Genomic DNA, 22,856 nt, shown 5'->3' on the forward strand with positions numbered 1-22,856 from the left:
AGTCTATTTTTTTAAGTTCATTGTCCCTATTCTGCTGCTCTCACACATTCCTTCCTTCCCTTAAAATCAATGAATGTATCATTTCATGATCACTTTCACCCAAGTTGCCTTCCACCTTCAGATTCACAACCAACTCCCCACTGTTATTCAATATCAAGTCTAAAATTGTTGCAGCTCCTCCTCCTGGTTACTTCTTCCACCTTCTGAAACATGAAATTGTCCACAGTGCATTCCAAGAATGTATTCTAGATTTTTGCATTTTGTTGTATTGCTTTTTCAACAGATGACTGGGTAGCTGAAGTGCCCCATTACTACCAGGTCTTGTGTTTTGGATATTTGTTCTAGAAGTGCATCATTGACTTCTTCCTCCTGACTTCATGGTCTATAGCAGAACCCCTAGCCTGTTTGTAATATCAAAACAAAACAGTTTCGCTTAAATAACCTTTACAAAGTTTATCAAGAGGATTTTTTTGTGGGGTGAGACTTCCCTTGTTATACCTTACATTAAGGAATTCATTCCAAAACAACGGGGGGGGGGGGGGAGACAAAAAAAGCTGACCTTTTGCTTGGACTAACGGGTGAAACACTGAATAAACCAAAGATTGTTTTGGCAATTAAAACAACTTATAGGCTGTAATCTGTTTCAGGACTTTCTATAGCTATTATATATATATATATAGTAAAGGGAGGGGTTGCAAACACTTTGGCAGATGGGATGTGTGTGTGTATATATATATATATAGAGAGAGAGAGAGACAGACAGACACACACACCCCTGCACTCATGGCAGGACTATGTATTATCTAGACCATTTAACCTAAGTAGGAGATATGGTATAACTCGTCTTATACATCAACTTCTGTAAATTGATTCCAAGTCATACTTGTGTGATAAAAGCGAGATATTTAACACACCCTTCTCTATGCATTCCTTCTCTACAGCAGCTCCCAATTTTTCCAATCATGGTCATAAGAACATAAGAATGGTCCAAAGGTCCATCTAGCCCAGTATCTTGTCTACCGACAGTGGCCAATGCCAGGTACCCCTGAGGGAGTGAACCTAACAGGTAATGATCAAGTGATCTCTCTCCTGCCATCCATCTCCATCCTCTGACAAACAGAGGCTAGGGACACCCTTCCTTACACATCCTGGCTAATAGCCATTAATGGACTTAACCTCCATGAATTTATCCAGTTCTCTTTTAAACGCTGTTATAGTCCTAGCCTTCACAACCTCCTCAGGCAAAGAGTTCCACAAGTTGACTGTGTGCTGTGTGAAGAACTTCCTTTTATTTGTTTTAAACCCGCTGCCCATTAATTTCATTTGGTGGCCCCTAGTTCTTGTATTATGGGAATAAGTAAATAACTTTTCCTTATCTACTTTCTCCACATCACTCATGATTTTCTATACCTCTATCAAGTCTCCTCTTTTCCAAGCTGAAGAGTCCTGGCCTCTTTAATCTCTCCTCATATGGGACCCGTTCCAAACCCCTAATCATTTTAGTTGCCCTTCTCTGAACCTTTTCTAGTGCCACTATATCTTTTTTGAGAAGAGACCACATCTGCATGCAGTATTTAAGATGTGGGCGTACCATTGATTTATATAAGGGCAATAATATATTCTCCGTCTTATTCTCTATCCCCTTTTTAACAATTTCTAACATCCTGTTTGCTTTTTTGACCGCCTCTGCACATTGTGTGGACGTCTTCAGAAAACTATCCACAATGACTCCAAGATCTTTTTCCTGATTCGTTGTAGCTAAATTAGCCCCCATCATATTGTATGTATAGTTGGAGTTATTTTTCCCAATGTGCATTACTTTACATTTATCCACATTAAATTTCATTTGCCATTTTGTTGCCCAATCACTTAGTTTTGTGAGATCTTTTTGAAATTCTTCACAGTCTGCTTTGGTCTTAACTATCATAAGCAGTTTAGTATCATCTGCATATTTTGCCACCTCACTTTTTACCCCTTTCTCCAGATCATTTATGAATAAGTTGAATAGAATTGGTCCTAGGACTCACCCTTGGGGAACACCACTAGTTACCACTCTCCATTCTGAGAATTTACCATTTATTCCTACCCTTTGTTCCCTGTCTTTTAACCAGTTCTCAATCCATGAAAGGACCTTCCCTTTTATCCCATGACAACTTAATTTACATAGGAGCCTTTGGTGAAGGACCTTGTCAAAGGCTTTCTGGAAATTTAAGTACACTATGTCCACTAGATCCCCCTTGTCCACAAGTTTGTTGACCCCTTCAAAGAACTCTAATAGATTAGCAAGACATGATTTCCCTTTACAGAAACCATGTTGACTTTTGCCCAACAATTTATGTTCTATGTGTCTGACAATTTTATTCTTTACTGTTGTTTCAACTAATTTGCCCGGTACTGACGTTAGACTTACCGGTCTTTAATTGCCGGGATCACCTCTAGAGCCCTTTTTAATATTGGTGTTACATTAGCTATCAATTAATTCCAAAACCTCCTCTAGTGACACTTCAATCTGTGACAGTTCCTCAGATTTGTCACCTACAAAAGCCGGCTCAGGTTTGGGAATTTCCCTAACATCCTCAGCTGTGAAGACGGAAGCAAAGAATCCATTTAGTTTCTCCGCAATTTCTTTATTGTCTTTAAGCGTTCCTTTTGTATCTCGATCATCCAGGGGCCCCACTGGTTGTTTAGCAGGCTTCCTGCTTCTGATGTACTTAAAAAACATTTTGTTATTACCTTTTGAGTTTTTGGCTAGCCGTTCTTCAAACTCCTCTTTGGCTTTTCTTATTACATTTTTATACTTAATATGGCAGTGTTTATGCCCCTTTCTATTTACCTCACTAGGATCTGACTTCCACTTTTTAAAAGATGCCTTTTTATCTCTCACTGCTTCTTTTACATGGTTGTTAAGCCATGGTTGCTCTTTTTTAGTTCTTTTACTTTTTCTTAATTTGGGGTATACATTTAAGTTGGGCCTCTATTATGGTGTCTTTAAAAAGCATCCATGCAGCTTGCAGGGATTTCACTTTAGTCACTGTACCTTTTAATTTCTGTTTAACTAACCCCCTCATTTTTGCATAGTTCCCCTTTTTGAAATTAAATGCCAGTGTTGGCTGTTGAGATGTTCTTCCCACCACAGTGATGTTAAATGTTATTATATTATGGTCACTATTTCCAAGCGGTCCTGTTATAGTTACCTCTTGGATGAGCCCCTGTGCTCTACTCAGGACTAAATCGAGAGTTGCCTCTCCCCTTGTCGGTTCCCATACCAGCTGCTCCAAGAAGCAGTCATTTAAAGTATCGAGAAATTTGTGTACAAGCACTTTAAAAACTTGTCACTGTTTATTTGTCTGCCCTTTTCTATGTGTCCGATTCTTATGTGAACGTTTCTCGTCTGATCTGGCCCTTACATTATCCTCTTCCATCCTCTGCTCCTGACTATAACCTAGAGAATCTCTATCAATAGACTCTCCTCTAAGAGAAGTCTCTGTCCGATCCACATGCTCCTCTGCAACAGTCGGCTTTCCCCATTTCCTAGTTTAAAAACTGCTCTGCGACCTTTTTAATGTTAAGTGCCAGCAGTCTGGTTCCACTTTGGTTTAGGTGGAGCCCATCTCTCCTGTATAGACTCCCCCCATCCCAAAAGTTTCCCTGGTTCCTAATGAATCTAAACCCCTGCTCTCTACACCATCATCTCATCCACGCATTGAGACTGAAGCTCTGCCTGCCTACCTGGCCCTGCGTGTGGAACTGGGAGCATTTCTGAGAATGCCACCAGAGAGGTCCTGGATTTCAGTCTCTTCCCTAGCAGCCTAAACTTGGCCTCCAGGATGTCTCTCCTACCCTTCCCTATGTCATTGGTACCTACATGTACCACGACCACCGGCTCCTCCCCAGCACTACACATAAGTCTATCCAAATGCCTCGAGAGATCCGCAACCTTCGCACCAGGCAGGCAAGTCACCATACGGTTCTCCCAGTCATCACAAACCCAGCTATCTATGTTTCTAATGATTGAATCTCCCAGTACTAACACCTGCCTTTTCCTAGTAACTGGAGTTCCCTCCCCCAGAGAGGTAACCTCAGTGAGAGAGGATACCCTAACACCATCTGGAAGGAGGGTCCCAACTACGGGAACGTTTCCCTCTGCTCCCGTTGACTGCTCTGCTTCCCTGGGCCTTTCATCCTCCTCAACAGCACAGGGCCTGTCTGACCGGAGGTGGGACAACTCTACAGTGTCCCGGAAAGCCTCATCAACATACCTCTCTGCCTACTTTAGCTCCCCCAGTTCCGCCACTCTGCCTCCAAAGCCCGTATGCGGTCTCTGAGGGCCAGGAGCTCCTTACACCAAATGCACATATATGCCACCCGCCCACAGGGCAGGTAATCATACATGCTGCACTCAGCGCAATAAACTGGATAGCCCCCACTCTGCTGCTGGGCTTCTGCCTGCATTGTCTCCTGCAGCTACCTAGTTAATGAAAAGGTTTTGTTTAAATCAAGAAGTTTTGAATGTAGTTTAGTTTACAGGTGTTAAAAAACAGCAAATGAACCTTGCCCCCTTCCCATTCCCCTTCCACACTCCCTTGTGAAACTCCCTGTTAGCCAGGGCCGGCTCCAGACCCCAGCGCGGCAAGCACGCGCGTGGGGCGGCCCTTTCCCGGGGGGGGCGGCAGGCTGGGCCGGCGGACCTGCCGCAGTCACGCCTGCGGGAGGTCCACCGGAGCCCCGGGAAGACCGGACCTGCCGCAAGCATGACTGCGGACGGTTCGCTGGTCGCGCGGCTCGGCTGAACCTCCTGCAGGCATGACTGCGGCAGCTCAAGCGGAGCCGCTGGACCTGCGAACCGTCCGCAGCTGCGGGAGGTCCAGCCGAGCCGCGCGACCAGCGGACCCTCCGCAGTCATGCCCGCGGGAGGTCCGCTGCTCCCGCGGCTCTGGGGCGCCTCCCGCGCATGACTGCTTGGGGCGGCCAAAAAGGTAGAGCCGCCCCTGTTGTTAGCAGCCCCTGGTTGCTTGCGCACTGCTTTATAAAGCCCTGGCCTTCTTGATAGCCCCGCCCACTGACTAAGGCTCAGCCAATTAGCAGAGGCTTCTAGCTTTCAAACCTTACTTTGAACCTCATAGTTTCCAACTGCCAGCCACAGCACACGGTCCTTCAAACAACCAAAACAAACAGACAAACACAAGCTCAGCGCACAGCAAGTAACACCCAAACACAAACACACACTACAGACAGCCACTTACCCCATTTTCTCCTACTTCACCTGGAGAATTCCCTTGCGAAACTCCCTGTTAGCAGCCCGTCTTCACTCCCTTGCCCCTGCTAAAATGATCAGTTTAGTTAATTTAAATATCATCATTAGGTTTTGGTATCAACATTCAATAAATCAGTGGAGCAAGGGGAGTTCATACCTTTCAAAGTCTTTGTTTCAGGTTGTCTACAAGACAACACTGCAGAAGCTTACACTAGGTTCAGGCTTTGAGCCGCAAAAGTAATAATAAAAACATATATCTTCAACTTTTAACAGTCACGCAATTGAATTTCACTACGTCAGTCTTAGCAATCATTGCTAACAATGATATCTTTATTGAAATTTTTTCATGGAAGCGTTATAGCTCTTGCAGGTACAGAAGATTAATATTCATACAGAAAATACAATATCATGCATTACCACATGCAAACATAAAATACATTTTATGAATTCACAACTTCTCGGTTTTAAGCAAAGAGTTTTTTGTGGTGAAATCAGATGTGTATTCTAATATGTATTCTTTAAGCCCAAAGTTCCATAGCAATATAACTCACTTCATAACTACTGGGAAATTAATTAGAAAGTGTGTGTTGTTGGTCATTAGACATCATGAAAGGTTCCAGTTTGACAGTTATGGAGACTGAAGTCTTCACTTTCTCCAAACAGCCTGGCTTCCCCACACTACCCTGCCAACTTAGATCCATCGCTGTCCTGGAGAAATCTTCTCTAGTGGTAGAAATGGTAGGTTCAGTCTCCACAGTCCATTGAAATCTGTGGCCTCTTTGCTGAGATTTGAAGTTGGACACTTGTCCAACTGAAACTGCATAAACACCAATAATTCATTTTACATATGCAACAAAGTTGTCACTGGCTTTAAAAAAATATAAATCTAAATCTATTAAAAAAAAACAACCCTTCCCTTCATATCATATGCTCACAAAGGCCTAATATTTTCCTTAGAAACAGTCTATAAAAAATTCATCACATTTTTCAAGCACATAACAATTAACATTCTCCAGGGAAATACTAGAATATAAAAAAATGCAATATAACATGGCTTCACATATTTTTACCTTACTAATATAGTAAATGTATATGGCTCTTCGATATTAATCTACCTTAGCTTCAATGCTACTGCACTTCAGTTTCTGCCTAACCATTATTCAGAACAAAATGCCATTCGCACTTCATGTATTTATTAAAGGTCTTTTCTGGGTGTCTCATATACAAAGGAAAATCCAGGCATGTGGCTCAAAAATATACAGTTTAGAATATTCACTTTTCCAGTTCTTACTTTTAAAAAGAGAACTACTGCAACATACAAAAACCGAAAGAAAGCTCAATGCTTAAAGGGTCTCTGTTGGGTGGCATGGAGTACTGTGGCTTGACACTGGTAAATTCACTGTAATTAGTTTAACAAGGATAGTGTAACAACTGAGTCCTCAGAATAAATGCTAGTGTATCACACATTAACATCACTTAATTAGGTATTCCTCCACAAAAGTAACGTTGTTAATGTAAAGTTAATACATCATCTTCCATTATAAATAATGAAAGCATACATAATTTATATACATTTATTTTTTGCCATTAATGCAGTGTGGGCAATGAAAACAGATTGATTAGTTTCATTTTCTGGTCCTCATGCACACTGAGTTCACACAACACTATAGGGGAATGTTTAGCCCATCTCTGAAGCTAAAAATTAATGAACAGTTTATTCATATTAGATTGATGATTTATTTTAACACAAAACCTAAATGTTGAGCCTACCTAGTTGACAGTGTCCCTTTCGAGGGGATTCTCCATAACAGGTGCAGTCGGGATAGAGTTTACCCAAACACTTATGTGCTAAATCTATACATGTAATAGGAGCTAAAACCCTGGTCCAATTAAACGTGAGTCCCTTACAGTGATTTTGGTGTTTTTTAGAGGAATAGTGACAAAATTGCAGGCCGTTAAATCAATAGCCCGGATTTTCAAAAATAAGTGCCTAAAGTTAATTTCATATTTAGACTTCTAGATAAGTTACCTGACATTCTTAAGTGCTCAGCATCCAGCAGCTCCCACTAAAGTCACTCAGTACATTTGAAAATCAGGTCACACTTATTTAGCAGCCTAACTTTAGGCACCTATTTTTGAAAATCTTGGCCAAAGGTTTTTTGCTCAGTGTCCTCCTGCTTGCCAACCCACAGGTGCATGCCAAGACCCTTCTCCTTTTCCTAGATGATGTCATTAATACTACAGTATAGTGGGGTACATGTCCCATTAGACATGTTTAATTCTGAGGTGTAGCTACAAACTACCGTCGCCCTAAAGGAAGTCAATTTCACTCTTCCCTTACTCTCTAGAGTAGGAAACCCAGGATGTAATTTTAATGCTGAATCCAAGACTGATGAGTGTCAATATAAATGTATGGATATTAGAGAGACAAGGTGGGTGAGGTAATATCTTTTCTTGGACCCACTTTTGCTGGTGAGAGACAAGCTTTCAAGCCACACAGAGCTCTTCTTCAGGTGTGAGAAATGTATATTAGAAAGCTTGTCTCTCTCCCCAGCAGAAGTTGGTCCAATAAAAGATATTACCTCACCCACCTTGCATCTAACAGAAATGTGTGGTTGCAGCATCACCAAACTAAAAAAGACTTATCTTAATTTCTACCAGCAGTCTGGAATAAAATGACTGTAGAAAAAATACAATTTAAAATTACAATGAAATGGCAAAAATAAGGCAAACTAAAGTCAGTGAAATGCTAAATTAGGCCAACACTCCACCATTAACTTACACTGCTATGAGAAAGGCAGAAAGTCCATATTAAGGATTGTGTTGAATTTTGTCAGACTTTGTATCTTTTATTTGTACTTTTTTAAATAAAACAAAAAATATTTCAGGAAGGATTTTAAAAGGCATAACATGGACACTATGGACTCAACAGATTTCCCTATTGCACATGCTTATTGACTGTCTTACCAAAGCAGGCAGTTTCATATATTACGAAGTGGCAAGCAATGAAATGTAACTAGTAAAACTGCACAGACTCAATAAACAAGTTGTGCATTCAAAATATAACTTTAAAGCCTCCAAGCACATTTATTTCAGGTATCAAAAGAGTGTTTGCTCTTGAGCTAGACCCTGTATGTCAAATTTCAGGCCAGGATATTTTAATAGGTGAGCTGGAGATAAAGTTAATGTCATTGCTTAAAACGCTAAAAATCATGGTTTATACAAGGAAAGTGTCAAAACAATTTAAGCTACAGCAGCACAAAAAGCAGCACTATATTATACTTGTCTCAAAGATCATTTCTCTAGAAAATACTGTGCAATAGTGTCCCATTTTCTCATCATCAGCTGTATAATTAGGCTATATAATACACAAGAACCTATCGGTTCATTGGATATGAAATTATTTTTAGCGCTAAACTTTTATATTTAACATTTCCCTTTTTGTCGTTTTGTCCAGTATCACTTCAACATCAGCTTTAAGATACAGTGTTTCTTCTTCTTTTGTAACACATTTAAGTGACTTATTCAATGTCTTTTAGCTTACAAATCATTCATTCAGTAGAGGTAATAATATAGTCTGTAAATGTTACACAAATCAAGCTCTAGATGCTTAACTGATATCCAAGATTAGATGAATGTTTTTAAAAGGTTTTGCAAGAACACTGTATATGCCATCTCATTGCAAGCAAAAAGTATCTATTCTTGGAAGGTCACAAGATTTGTTTGGTATGGTATAGGAACACCAGAATACTGCACTTGGGGTTTTGTGTATGGTGAACACAGTTCTGGAAATCAACAATATAATCTGATAAAAATCATTTAAAAATTAAACGCTTGTTTCAGTACTACTGCTTTATAATCTACACAGTTGATTCTGATACAGTATTTCCATTAAGAAACATCAATATGAAATGCTGACCCAGCCACTCCTCCCCCAAAATCAAACAGGTTTCCTATTCACTCTTTAAAACCTACTGGATACTCCAAGATCATACCCAGGCCTTCCACCCTGGAAAGAGCCGACTGAGGTTTTTGGGATCCATGGCCTGCTGTATGAGAAGGTTCACCTGTCCTCCCACACTGAGCACTGTTCCCTCCTCTACACCTTTCAGCTTCTCCTGAAGCCTCATCAGGACACGTTCTGCAACTTTGTTAAAACTCTGGTCATCTCTGATAGCAAAATAAAAATGACAAATAATCAGATTACACATGGAGCCCAAATAGGATGAACAATTTTGGGTAAGAAGAGAAAAGTATAAAATCCAAGGCAAGAAATAAAGAAGCATCTCTTACCTGGCTTTTCTGTTACATTCCTGATCACTGGTGTTGAGTGTGGAGTTGATGTCAGCCTCATCCTCTGGTCTCTGTTGCAAATACAATGCTTTCAAAGGATTCATGGTCCAGTCAAAGAGAGGATCATAGAGCAGCACCTACATAGGAAAGAATTATCTGTTTAAATTAAGTTTTAAACTACAACTAGTTCAATGCCCTAAAAGGAAGAGATAAATAAAACTGATGTCCATGCTAGACACGTGGGTAAGATCCTCTTATTTGGCACAATCCAGTAGAATCAGAATGTCTCAGTTAAGCAGACATGGTCCAGAATCAAAACCCTGCGCCTCTGACCATCCCCAGACATTGGAGAACTTCTGATCCTATCCAAATTTTGCTGCATTGGCCCATCTCTACAATTAAAATGTCATTATATTTAACAATTAAATATTGCTATTGGTTTTCAGTACATAATCTAATGCTTCTTTTTAAATTCCTTTTTAATTTTCAAATTATTAAGAAGCTTGTGTAGCAAAACACTGTTGTTTCTCTTATTTTGCTGAGTGTTTGGTTTGTATTAGCATTGTTTTATGGCTGTGCCTTGAATATTATGTTCTTTAAAAATAACATCATGTTGCCAGGGCAAAATACCCAAACTGATATTTTCTATTACACTGCATGAAATCACAACATTTTGTCTACTGAAAGTACTGTATAAAAGAGATTTAATTCCCATGGCATTGGTCCTGGTAGGAATGCTATATTTCTCTCTGACTGGAAGTTTCTGGATACTGAATGACAGGCAATTTATTTTAACAATTTATATGCCTGAAACGGTTACCACAGCAATGTGAGCTGGTGACTGTTTTGAAAAAGCTACATGCATGAGTAATTCTGGAAAATGCAATGGAACTACAACGTGAAAAAGCTTGTTACAAATATTCATTTGTAGCTGACAGTAAGAGTCATAACATTCCAGTCTGTATATATGAAGGCAGGGAATTAAAAGTTTTCTTTCAGTTTTCCATCAGGAAGCATGAAGAAAAATTTACCTCCACGATAGTCAGCAAAGCTTCTTGGGAATTTCTCATAACAGCCATAGTCTTCTCACAGCATCTACAAAAGTTTTTTTTTTTAAAAGCACATTCTTGGATTTTCTCCCATTTTAGTAAAACCAAAGAGTATTTTTCTATCATTTAAACAACTGGTATTCATACCCTTCTCAGAGATTATTTTACCACAAGATTATCCTCACTGAAGCTTCCATTTTAGAAAATGACTGAGGAATTTCTGACCTGATAAAATTTTTCTGTTAGCAGCTTCTCTCTCCATTCTTCACTAATGGGCTAATGTCCCACACCTGTGAATTTGTAGACAGCCCAATGTTGTTGATGGAGGCTTCAAGACTAGCCACGAACTTCCGCTCAGGCCACCAGACAAGTTCTTCCTAAACTGTAGTAACACTCCAGCAACCGCTTATTAGCAACAACTTAACAAAAACCTGATACATTAATTAACCTTAACACAATTATATGTCTAAGTGTCCTATTAGACAAAAAAATCAGTTTGTATTCCAGTCACTTACCAAACTGCCAGGGAGGGTTGAATGAGGAGAGAAACTGCTAACAGCAAGACGATTAGCAGGTAAGAAATTTCTCGTTTTGTTGCATGTCACCTCATTCATCACTAATGGGAAGTAGTAAGCAGCGAATCACAGAAGTAGGGACAAAAGGAGAACAGATTTTTAACTATTATAGTAAAATAATAGGCAAGAATGGCTGTTCCCCCATATAAAGAAAGCAATATAAACTAAGAAGTTATCTGGGAACCAACCCAGTCATCATCATCATGTTCCCATTACGCTCTGGTGTTTAGGGCAGTGATGTAGCTCCTCCACTCTTGTCTGTTTCTGGCAAGGCTTTCAATGGTTCCCCAGCTGTGTCCCAGGTTTTTCAGCTCAGCTTCCACAGCTCTTCGCCATGTTGTTTTTGTGTGGCCTCATTTTCACTTGCGTTCAGGTGCCCATCTTAATGCTATTCTGGTGAGGGAATCGGTTTCCATCTGAAGCACATGGCCAATCCGTCTCCAGCGCCTCCTGATAATGATGCTGCTCATATCTTCTTGGCTGCACTGTGTGAATAGGTCTTGGTTTGAGATTGTTCTGAGCCAAAAGATATGGAGGATTTTTCTGAGGTTGTATGGAATGAAGACAGTTTCAATATGTCAAAAGCTGAACCAGCCCAGTAGTATCTTCTTATTAAAAGATGTCTCTGTAGGGGAATGGACACTTAACTTTGCAAGTCTTCCTTTGATGAAGCTCATACACTTTTCCCCCATTGCTCTCAGATGCCTACATACTGACTGGTCATTGTCATAGACAGTTTACTAGACTCGAACTGCTGGTCTGATCCTATGTGGCCATGTTTGTGGTCTTAGGTCAGACATGCCACTGACAGAGCTGTCAAAGTGAACTACAAGGATGTGTACGCTGAGATTTTGGAGATTTGTTTTCCAGGTATGGACCCCTCCCCACACAAATGAATCTTGCTTCCACTGTGAGCATGAAAGGCTCCAGGGTGAAAACTGGATCATAGATTGCATGTTGTTTGTATTCAGCTGCCCACAAAGGGACATTCAGATGTGACCTGAGAATGAGACAATTTTGCACTGCATCAGGTGTGTGGTTCCATATCCCCAAAAGGAATGTCTAGAGGTGCATTTTGAGGAATCCACTCAAGCGATGAAGCCAAGGCATGGCACCAGCAATCCCAGCCACTGGAAATAACTAGCTATGATGAGCCCTGCCAGGACAATAAAGTTTTGGATCTCTGGAACTTTTTACAGAGGTGATAAAATTATGCCCAGAGCCATGTCTGTTTTGACCTTGGGTGAGCAATTCTCTGCATTGGCTTCAAAAGCTGTTCTTCATTTGAACAGGGGATATAAATCCTTTGCAGGAGTATCCAGTTTGAACTGGTCTGTTCCTCTGATCACTAATTGGTCATGTTACCTATTGCATGGGTATTGGTGTGTAACTTGCGACCTGAGCCTTGCTGTGACTATTACCACCTGTTTCTTAAGACTCTGGGTGCTGAGGAACACCCAATGTTCCTAGGGAGCCTCCCATCTAAATACTAGTCAGCAAGAGCCTGTTTACCTTCTGAGATCAGACTGTCCTGAAGAAAATCCAGAAAAGCGGGGTAGCAGGGTTCTTGGGGTTTTTGTTTTCCCTTGATACCACAAGATAAACTTTACCCAGATTCAGGTTAGACCTTTCGTGTTCAAGCTTCCTGAAGAAGAGTAAGCTCCCATTCACTTTGGAGGATAGTGCAAGCCCGATTAATAGTTCTGTCCCAACAGCTAAGCTGTCAAATATAAATGGGTTGGATGGGGGATAGGACCTTGGTAAAGGATGTCTGGTCTCATTTCTAGATGCAGGGGAGGGAGGGGTTTCTAACATTATGGGTACGTCTACACTACAAGACTATTTCGAATCTACTTAATTCGAATTTGTGGAATCGACCTTATGAAGTCGAAGTTGTGTATCCACACTAAATACACTAATTCGACTGTCTGAGTCCACAGTAACGGGGCCAGCGTCGACTTTGGAAGCGTTGCACTGTGGGAAGCTATCCCACAGTTCCCGCAGTCCCCGCTGCCCACTGGAATGCTGGGTAGAGCCCCCAATGCCTGCTGGGTGAAAAAATGTGTCGAGGGTGGTTTTGGGTAACTGTCATCATTGAACCGTCACTCCCGCCCTCTCTCCTTGAAAGCGCCGGCGGGAAATCTGTTCGCGCCCTTCTCTGGTCGTTTACAGCTCGGACGCCACAGCACTGCGAGCATGGAGCCCACTGCGATCATCGCTGCACTTATGGCCGTTGTCAACTCCTCGCACCTTATCGTCCACCTCTTCCACAGTCAGCTGCTGAGAAATCGGGCGAGGAGGCTCCGGCAGCGCGGTGAGGACAGGAAGTCACAGAGTGGCGCAGACCTCTCACAAAGCAGGGTACGCCGCGCAGTGGAGATCATGGTGGCAATGGGTCACGTTCATGGTGTGGAACGGCGATTCTGGGCCCGGGAAACAAGCACGGACTGGTGGGACCGCATAGTGCTGCAAGTCTGGGATGAATCACAGTGGCTGCGGAACTTCAGGATGCGTAAGGGCACTTTCCTTGAACTCTGTGACTTGCTGTCCCCTGCCCTGAAGCGCCAGGACACCCGGATGCGAGCAGCCCTGACTGTGCAGAAGCGAGTGGCCATAGCCCTCTGGAAACTTGCAACGCCAGACAGCTACCGGTCAGTAGCGAACCACTTTGGCGTGGGCAAATCTACCGTAGGGCTTGCTGTGATTCAAGTAGCCCACGCAATCGTTGAGCAACTGTTCTCAAAGGTAGTGACCCTGGGAAACGTCCAGGTCGTCATAGATGGCTTCGGCGTGATGGGATTCCCAAACTGCGGTGGGGCTATAGATGGGACTCACATCCCTATCCTGGGACCGCCCCACCAGGCCAGTGAGTACATTAACCGAAAGGGCTACTTTTCTATGGTGCTGCAAGCACTGGTGGACCATAGGGGACGTTTTACCAACATCTACGTCGGGTGGCCGGGCAAGGTTCATGACGCGCGTGTGTTCAGGAACTCTGGTCTGTTTAAACGCCTCCAGGCAGGAACTTTCTTCCTGGACCACAAAGTAACGGTTGGGGATGTGCAGATGCCTACAGTGATCCTCGGGGACCCAGCCTTCCCGCTAATGCCCTGGCTCATGAAGCCCTATACAGGCGCCTTGGACAGTGAGAAGGAACTCTTCAACTACCGGCTGAGCAAGTGCAGAATGGTGGTGGAGTGTGCTTTCGGACGTCTCAAGGGGAGATGGCGGAGCTTACTGACTCGCTCGGACCTCAGCGAAAAAAATATCCCCGTTGTTATTGCTGCTTGCTGTGTGCTCCACAATCTCTGTGAGAGCAAGGGGGAGACCTTTATGGCTGGATGGGAGGTTGAGGCCAATCGCCTGGCTGCTGATTACGCTCAGCCAGACAGCCGTGCCGATAGAAGATCCCAGCGGGAAGCGCTGTGCATCCGGGAGGCTTTGAAAGATAGGTTCCTCGGAGAGCAGGGTAACCTATGACTCTCCATGTGGTTTACAGAGAAGGTGAACCTGAGCCTGTTTCAGTGACTGTTGACTTCGATCTGCGGTTACATACCCCGTTCTCCAGGTTTCCCCCCTTCCAACATACGTTTTAAAATAACTTTAATGGAACACTGATTATTAATAAAGTTTTCTTTAATTATGAATTCCTGTTCAAGGGTTGAAACATGGACGCGGACTGTGGTGGGTACGGTGTGCACTGATGTCCAGACTGCTTCTACACTAGAGGAATGACAGGCTCTTGCTCCTACAGCGGTCTCTGGGGGGAGGACGGTTGCAGGTGGGTGTGCAGGAAGGGGTGGGTTTGCAGGAAGGGGTGAGGGGTGCCGTCTTTGGGACGGAGTTTGGATGCAGGCTCTGGACTGGGGGTTGGGCCGTAGGAAGGGGTGAGGGGTGTGTGGGAAGGGTGAGTATGTGTCCGTGGATGAGGGCTCTTGCTGGGGCTCAGGGCATCGGAGAGGCTCGTGGCTAGGGGGGAAGGGCATGGTAAGGGCGGCCTGCCTTGCCATTTGTGGCTGTCAGGCGCTAGGACCCTGGGGCAGCATACACCTCACAAACTGATCCGGGGCAGCATTCACCTCCCAGAATGACCCTGGTGCCTAGTGACTGCAGTCTGTGTGTGTCCTGCTGTTGATCCTGCCCCCAAGTCTGTACCCTGGTAATGGAGGCTGTCCTATGCAATTAAAAAACCCCTCCCCCCACTTCACACAAAGTCTTCTGACAAGGAAAACGTGACGGAAACAGTGAATAACAACAAACTACTTTTAATATTCAACTACACAGTGGGGGGATGAAACTTGGATTTGGGACTGGGTGATCCAGGAAGGGAAGCACTTCTCATACTTTAGGGAATGAGAGCTGTTTGGTACATGAGCGCTCTGCTGGGGTGGAGTGACAGTTTTCACGGCCCCTAGCGCCCCTCCTTCTTGTGATTTTTGGTGAGGGGGGGACAGGACTTTGTGGCGGGGGAAGGCGGTTGCAGATACAGTTCAGGGGGGCTCTCTGCTCCTGCCTGCGGTCCTGCAGAACATCTACAAGGCGCCGGAGCGTGTCCGTTTGCTCCCTCATTAGCCCAAGCAGCGTTTGAGTCGCCTGCTGGTCTTCCTGCCGCCACCTGCCCTCCCGTTCGCTGTGTGAGCGCTGGTGCTGACATAGGGTCTCCCTCCACTGTGTCTGCTCGGCCGCCTCGGCTCTGGAGCAAGCCATCAGTTCCGAGAACATGTCGTCCCTAGTCTTTTTCTTTCGCCGCCTAATCTGCGCCAGCCTCTGTGAGGGGGATGCCGGGGCAGTTCGTGAAAGACCCGCAGCTGTGTGATGGGAAAAAGGAAGTGATTTCCTTGAAAAGATACATGTTTGCGAACACTGAACACAGTCTAGTCAGTTTCTGTGAACAAGACCATACAGGGCACCTAGTCTCACGAGCTCTCAGGACAAGTTCGAGATTTCGGAATACGCTTTCATTGGCTGCGGTCTTGCACAGGAGATCGGACAAGCGGGGCGGTACAGCTGAATCCGTGTAGCAGCCAGGCCTGGTAAGCACTACACTATAGGCTGCTTAACAGTTAATGGATAGCTGTGCCCTCCCGCTGAAGGCAATCTGTAAAGCATAAAGTCTGACCCTGTTCCAGCCCCTCGCGGCTGTGCATGGAAAAGATCACTGTATGCTTTTCCTCTGTGGCCTCCAACACGTGGCTGTTAAACGAAGGTCATTGCTATGCAAAGTAAAAGTCAAGCATTCACAATAGTAACAGTACACTAATTGCCCTAATTAGATGCAGCAGTCGCCGAACGAGATTACCCTGAGGCGGGTCACTCGGAGAGAGAGAGAGAGGATGCTGCTCGAATCCCTGCACAGACCAGGACAGTACGCTGCAATGCTGGTGGAGGCAATGATTCCGCTGTACATTAGGATGGCCTGACGCGGAAGAGTGTGCTTCCATGGAGCACCAAATAAGGCACCTCTCCACAGGAACCTCCTGCGGAGACTTTTCGAGCTGCTCTCCGAGAGCTTCGTGGAACTGTCCCAGGAGGATTTCTGTTCCATCCCTATATGTGTGGACCTTCTCTTTATATAGTTTTATATAAGGAAAAGTTTTTATATAGTTTTTACATATTTTTTATTCCTGTTTTTTAAAAAATAAATGTTTCCATGTTTATAGCACTTACCGACTGATCCTTCCCCTGATTCTGAGTCCGGGTTAACGGCCGGGGAGGGTTGGTAGGGGATCTCTGTGAGGGTGATGAAGAGATCCTGGCTGTCGGGGAAAGCGGTATTGTAAGCGCTGTCGCCTCGTCGTCCTCCACAAACCCTTCCTCATCTTCCCCATCGGCGAACATCGCCGAGGAACTGCCCCTCGACACTATCCCATACTCAGAGTCCACGGTCACTGGTGGGGCAGTGGTGGCAGACCCACCTAGAATGGCATGCAGTGCCTCGTAGAAGCGGCATGTCTGGGGCTGTGCTCCGGAGCGTCCGTTTGCCGCTCTGACTTTTTGGTAGCCTTGTCTCAGGTCCTTGATTTTCACGCGGCACTGCGTTGTATCCCGGCTGTATCCTCTGTCTCTCATGGCTTTGGAGACCGTCTCGTAGGTCTTTGCATTCCGTTTGTTGGAGCGCAGCTCCGAAAGCACAGACTCATCGCCCCACACAGCGATCAGATCCAGGACTTCACGGTCTGTCCATGCTGGGGACCTCTTTCTATTCTGGGATTGCATGGACTCCTCTGCTGGAGAGCTCTGCATCGTTGCAGGTGCTGCTGAGCTCGCCCCGATGTCCAACCAGGACATGAGATTCAAAGTGCCCAGACAGGAAAAGGAATTCAAATTTTCCCGGGTCGTTTCCTGTGTGGCTGGTCAGAGAATCCAAGCTTGGACTGCTGTCCAGAACGTCAACAGAGTGGTGCACTGTGGGATAGCTCCCGGAGTTAGTAAGTTCGATTTGCATCCACACCTAGCCTAATTCGAGATAGCCATGTCGAATTTAGCGCTACTCCCCTCGTCGGGGTGGAGTACCGAATTCGAACTAAAGAGCCCTCTAGGTCGAATTAAACGGCTTCCTCGTGTGGACGATTGAGCGGTTAATTCGAATTAACGCTGCTAAATTCGATTTAAAGTCCTAGTGTAGACCAGGCCTATGTCTATTAGGTAAAAACCATGTTTTCCTTGACTAGTGTGCAGCTAGATCTATCACACGAAAACAAATCAAAATTGAAGTTATACAGAAGACTCTCGACACCAGTCTTACAAACAACCAGTTTTATATGAGCAAGTTGACATGCCTACATATTCTGATGCCTTCAAAGCATTTGAAATGGCTTTGCAGTGGTTTGAAGGCAAGAAGAAAGCAATGCAGCGCATCATAAGGCAACTTTTGCTATGTATGTACAGTGACTTTGAGGTGTTCTATTTTATGAACTACTCACCATAGGCTGCACTAACAGCATAGGGTGAGTAGAGCGAGTGCAGCCTAGGGGCTGTCAATCAAGGTGTCTGCTGGGTTACCTTTGTGGATCTGCACATGTGCAGAAGGGACTCCTGGCCAGAGAAGTGCGGATCTCCAGAACCTGTTATGGTTGTTACTGCCTAGCATCAGTTTCTGACCTTACCCAGCAACAGTTTCTGATTTTGTAACCTGTTTTTCTGTATTGATTGGTCAACTAATAATACCTATATATATTGTATATTATTATCAGTTCTTTGGCAAGCAATCTGGCTAAGGGTGTGCGTGTGTTTGCTCTACTGTAATTCTGACTGACCAACAGAGCTCCAGTGCTTATGGTTTTACTTTCTTTTTTTTTTTAATAAAGTTTATTATTTAAACTACTCACTGAGGACTCCAGAATTTGGATATCTGACCAGGCGGAGGAACCCACAAAGGGGCACTAGTGCCACGAAAGGGAAAGGCCTAGCAGAGTGCTCCCCAGCACTCAACCCCTAGTAAAATAAGGGTTCTACTGTAAAACGAAATGGTCAAGAGAAACTGCACCATCAACTTGTTCCATTGCCAAAGGGAGAAAATCTAGTGGCCTGCACTGATGGGAGTCTCCAGCAACAACTGGCCACCTCTGAACTCCATCACTGGACAGCATTAACCCATTAGTGATGAATGAGGAGAGAAGCTGTGCAACCGAAGGACAATATTAAAGATTCCATAATTGATTGTTACATGGTACTAATTCAGATTTGGTTACTCTCCATAGGAAGTTAAGTGTTCTCTCTGCACTGTTACATACTATAAACAATCATAATTTGCCCTCTTACACCTAAGAAGCATCGCTTACCTTCTAAAGACTCCCTCCACGCCAGTGATGCCCATCCCATCCACAATGTCTCTGGTTAACCTAAAGGGAACAGTCTCTGGTGTGGGAAGGATTTTGCCCTGTTCAAAAGCAACCCCTGAAGTAAAAGATATAGTGAAATGTTACAAAAATGTTTAGGAAAAGACAATTGAAAGCTTTTATTTTTAAACTTTTCCTCTTACCTAAATCTATGTGCACCAATTCTGCAGTTTGCTCATCTATCAGGATATTCTGTACGTGTCTATCTCCAAGCCCAAGTATGTAACCAACTGAAAAGAGATTATCTCAAAATGAAACTATTTGTATGTAATCATGATTTGTAAAACTACTTTAAATTTTAGTGTACATGATTACGTCTTACACATTCACCTTTGTAAAAATGTTAAAAAATCTACTAGAACTTATTCACAGAATAAGCTTGATTTATGTAAACAAGTTAAAAATAATACACACAGTTCTATATGTATACATGTAGCATCAGTATAGAATACCTAATGTCATGCAATAAGTTTGCAACCAAAGAGATGAATTAGATAAAATAGGTGAAAGTTTCTGCTGATGTAAATGTGCACAGGTCTACTTCAGAGGAGTTCTTCCCATTTGTATCAGCAGAAAATTTAGCCCTATGACTTCATAAAACTGGTCCAAGAAAGAAAGTAGATTCACAATAAAATAAAGAACAAGTCAAAAACATTTAATATGCGGTAGAATTCTCATATATGGATTTTGCTAATCTATAATTTTTATAAATACATACAAAAGAAGCAATCTTTCCTCACTTTTCAGCAAAAAGATTTGCTAGGAGATGCTGTAGTGAGTGACTACTAGCAAGGTTTCATATTTTTACAATACAGACTATTTCATAAATTCATTCTGGCATATAATAAATAACAACAACAATTGTCAAAATAAATGTACAACATTGCATTTTGTGATGCATGATCTTCTCCTTATTAGCTGACAACGAACCCACTAATTTGCTAAATTCTGTCATTCACAAACAAGTCTCCCGGTCATATGTCAATGAATAGATTCTACTGTACTGTATATAACATATTGAATTCCAAGTATGGAAATAATCTTTGTGTGTGAAAAAGTATGAAAGACTATGGTTCTGTATAGGGCTGTGCACACCACTTAAGCTGCATGTTGAGGCCTTAAACACATCATTGGGCTGTGTCAAGGCCCACTGCACAGGAATTTACCCTAGGAGAAGGCATACATGCAACATGCTAAGTATGTTCATCTTATATTAAATAGGGATTCTTGCCATGTTGTTTAGACCTAAGATAGAGCCTATTTTAACACTCACTCTAATATCGGATGTCTTCCAGAACCTAAATATTTATTTTAAACTCCAGAACTCAATTATCCAGGAGTTAAGAAAAAAAATATAAATTTTACTTTATTAAAACCCCACTTTTTGCATTTCCTTGTTAACTGCAGCAGCCGTTGGATAATTTTTTTCCCCAAAATTGAGTATATTACTATAAATACCACTAATGATGCTGGTGCACAAAGAAAGTAAAAATGGAGCCTTCCTTTAATTCAGTTCTTGGGGGAGGGAGGTGGTGGAAATCAATGTTTGACTGGAAATATATTTTAAATCTTCTAGGACTTAAAAAAACCTTATAAAAAGCAAAAGAGCAATGTTTGATACTGTCTTTCTAGTGAGACACATGGAATCAGTGTTTCAATAAACTGGGTGCTGGAAGGCATCATTTAAAAAAAACCCAACAACCTGTTTGTTATTTTTTATTTCCCATTCAATATGTCTTAGCTTAATTGCTGTTACCGTAAAATGTTCTAATCTCCTTGTTTATAGTTATGCTAGTTATTACCAACATTAGGTTTGAAAATATATTATCCTGAAAACAATGACAGCAGTTACTTTACATACCGATAGATGATGTAGCCACACTGCGAGTATATGCCAATCGTTTCTCAAACCAAACAGCTGGGTCCAGGAATTTTTCCATGCAGAAATAGCGAAACACAGGTTGAAAATTCTGGCAAATGTCCATAAAGATCTTGTACTTCTCTTCAGAATGCTGTTTTTGTGCATCCTTTAAACAAACCACAAATAAATTAGACACTTTTCACCCATTAACTAGTTTGGATGGAGCCTACGCCATTCTTTGGAAAGAAATACACAATGCTCTACTCCCATATCAAATGCTCTCTCTCTAACATAGATACACAATCTTGTAGCTGTGATAAAACTTCTCTGTAGTCATGTTAATAATTAAATTATTTTCTAGTTTTCATAAATTACTGTGTTCTCTCATTATGATGAAAAACACTGACAAACGTAAATTAATTCTGCAAAATATGGCACCCCCTGTAGGGCTTCCACAAAAGGTCCATTCTGAACTTCAACCGAGCTTTGATAATGGAAGGGATTATCACATCATACTATTGGAGATCCAACTATAGTTTGTTCCTTCACATGGCAAGTTTTTACTTTATAATTTAGACTTTTAGTAGTTTATCTCAGGTTATTATCTCATAAACCTGGAGATCTAGATAACTAGTTCTATTTCACTGCCTATATTCTCAGTTTTTAATATTGGGTTTATAACAAATGTATTCATTAACACAGTACTTTTTTTTTTTAAAGTATCAGAGGGGTAGCTGTATTTTTTTTAAAAGATCAAAACTCTAAAGAATCTCTGCATGATACTAAATGAGCAAGATTTTTTGCTATTGTGACTCACCATCATTGTCTTTTGACAGTCAGTACTGCTGTAGTCTTTTGGCCTGTATCTCCTGTGAGCTCCCTCTTCAGGATTCACAAGGAATTCACCAATGGGAGCTGTCCCTGAGCACCACTCCAGGACACCACTTCTCTGAGAAAGGGGAATCACCTGGGAAAAGAATACCAACACCACAAACCTAACATGTATCTCTTAAAAAGGCATATGTATTAGAGTAGACTGTACAACTGAGTTCAACATACCTTGTTATGACCCACTGTACCCGGGGCAGCCCTCACGGGAAATGCCCAGGGCAGGGCAGGCTACAAAAGGGAGAGCAGATACTCCCAAGACTGGTGGGGTAACACTGAAGTTAAACTCCTCAACCAGTCACAAACGGTGCTGCTGATTCCCCACATTGGTTATCAAGAAGCAAAAAAGAAATCACACAGTCCCCTTTATTTGCATCCCAGTTCTCTGACTCCCAGTCAGCACCTAGGGCCAGTACAGTGAGAACCTCTGCTCATATATACAAAATGTTCTTCTGACCCCAAAGGGTCAGCCACATTACCAGGTCAGTATAGGTTTGGATCTTACCCAAAATACCACACTACCAGCCAATCCTTTAGTGTCTAAAACTAAAGGTTTATAATAAAGAAAAAAGAAAGAACAAGAAGCGAGATGTTAAATGGTAAAACAGTCACATACATAAAAAGAGGTAAAAAAAGGAGGACTGAAGACAAAATGGAGAAGATGCAGCTGCCTTTTATAGTCTTTTGCCATGCGGCTTATGCTTCCTTTGTATCAAACACAAGCAGCCCAGCACATGGCTTGGAAGCCTTTTCTGTCCTTTTCTTGCTCCTGCATACCTTGCTAAATAAGTCATAAGGTGTATCCCTTGCCTTCTCTCAATGGGTCAGTTGTATAGCTGATGGTCCTTAATGGGCCATCATGCAGGCTAGGCAGTGCTGATGCCAAAATGTCTGGGGGTTTCACCCAGAAGCATAGCAAAAGCTTGAAATACAGATATACATACATATCTGTAACTCATAATACATGGGTAATACAAACATATAAACAAGATGATCATATCTGTCAAATTATAACATTTTTGCAGATATCTTACATGGCATATCTAACATATCTCATTGCAATTTTACAATATTGGTATTCATAATATCCTAAAGTAT

The 22,856-nt window shown here is 42.6% G+C and overlaps 1 protein-coding gene across 1 annotated transcript in view; it reads right to left on the minus strand.

Moving 5' to 3' along the window:
- Nucleotides 1–5,563: 5,563 nt before the first annotated feature.
- Nucleotides 5,564–22,856, minus strand: part of ATM (ATM serine/threonine kinase) — a 111,929-nt gene continuing 94,636 nt past the window's right edge. Inside the window, exons 57-64 of the mRNA XM_045018371.1 lie at nt 21,688–21,837; nt 20,871–21,036; nt 19,153–19,239; nt 18,953–19,067; nt 10,579–10,642; nt 9,548–9,684; nt 9,250–9,424; nt 5,564–6,071 (exon numbers count right to left, since the gene is read on the minus strand). Coding sequence (XP_044874306.1) covers nt 5,946–6,071; nt 9,250–9,424; nt 9,548–9,684; nt 10,579–10,642; nt 18,953–19,067; nt 19,153–19,239; nt 20,871–21,036; nt 21,688–21,837 — 1,020 coding nt within the window. The 3' untranslated portion in view covers nt 5,564–5,945. The remainder of the gene's footprint in view (nt 6,072–9,249; nt 9,425–9,547; nt 9,685–10,578; nt 10,643–18,952; nt 19,068–19,152; nt 19,240–20,870; nt 21,037–21,687; nt 21,838–22,856) is intronic.

The sequence above is a fragment of the Mauremys mutica genome, chromosome 1 (assembly GCF_020497125.1).
Source record: "Mauremys mutica isolate MM-2020 ecotype Southern chromosome 1, ASM2049712v1, whole genome shotgun sequence".
NCBI classification, from domain to species: domain Eukaryota; kingdom Metazoa; phylum Chordata; order Testudines; family Geoemydidae; genus Mauremys; species Mauremys mutica.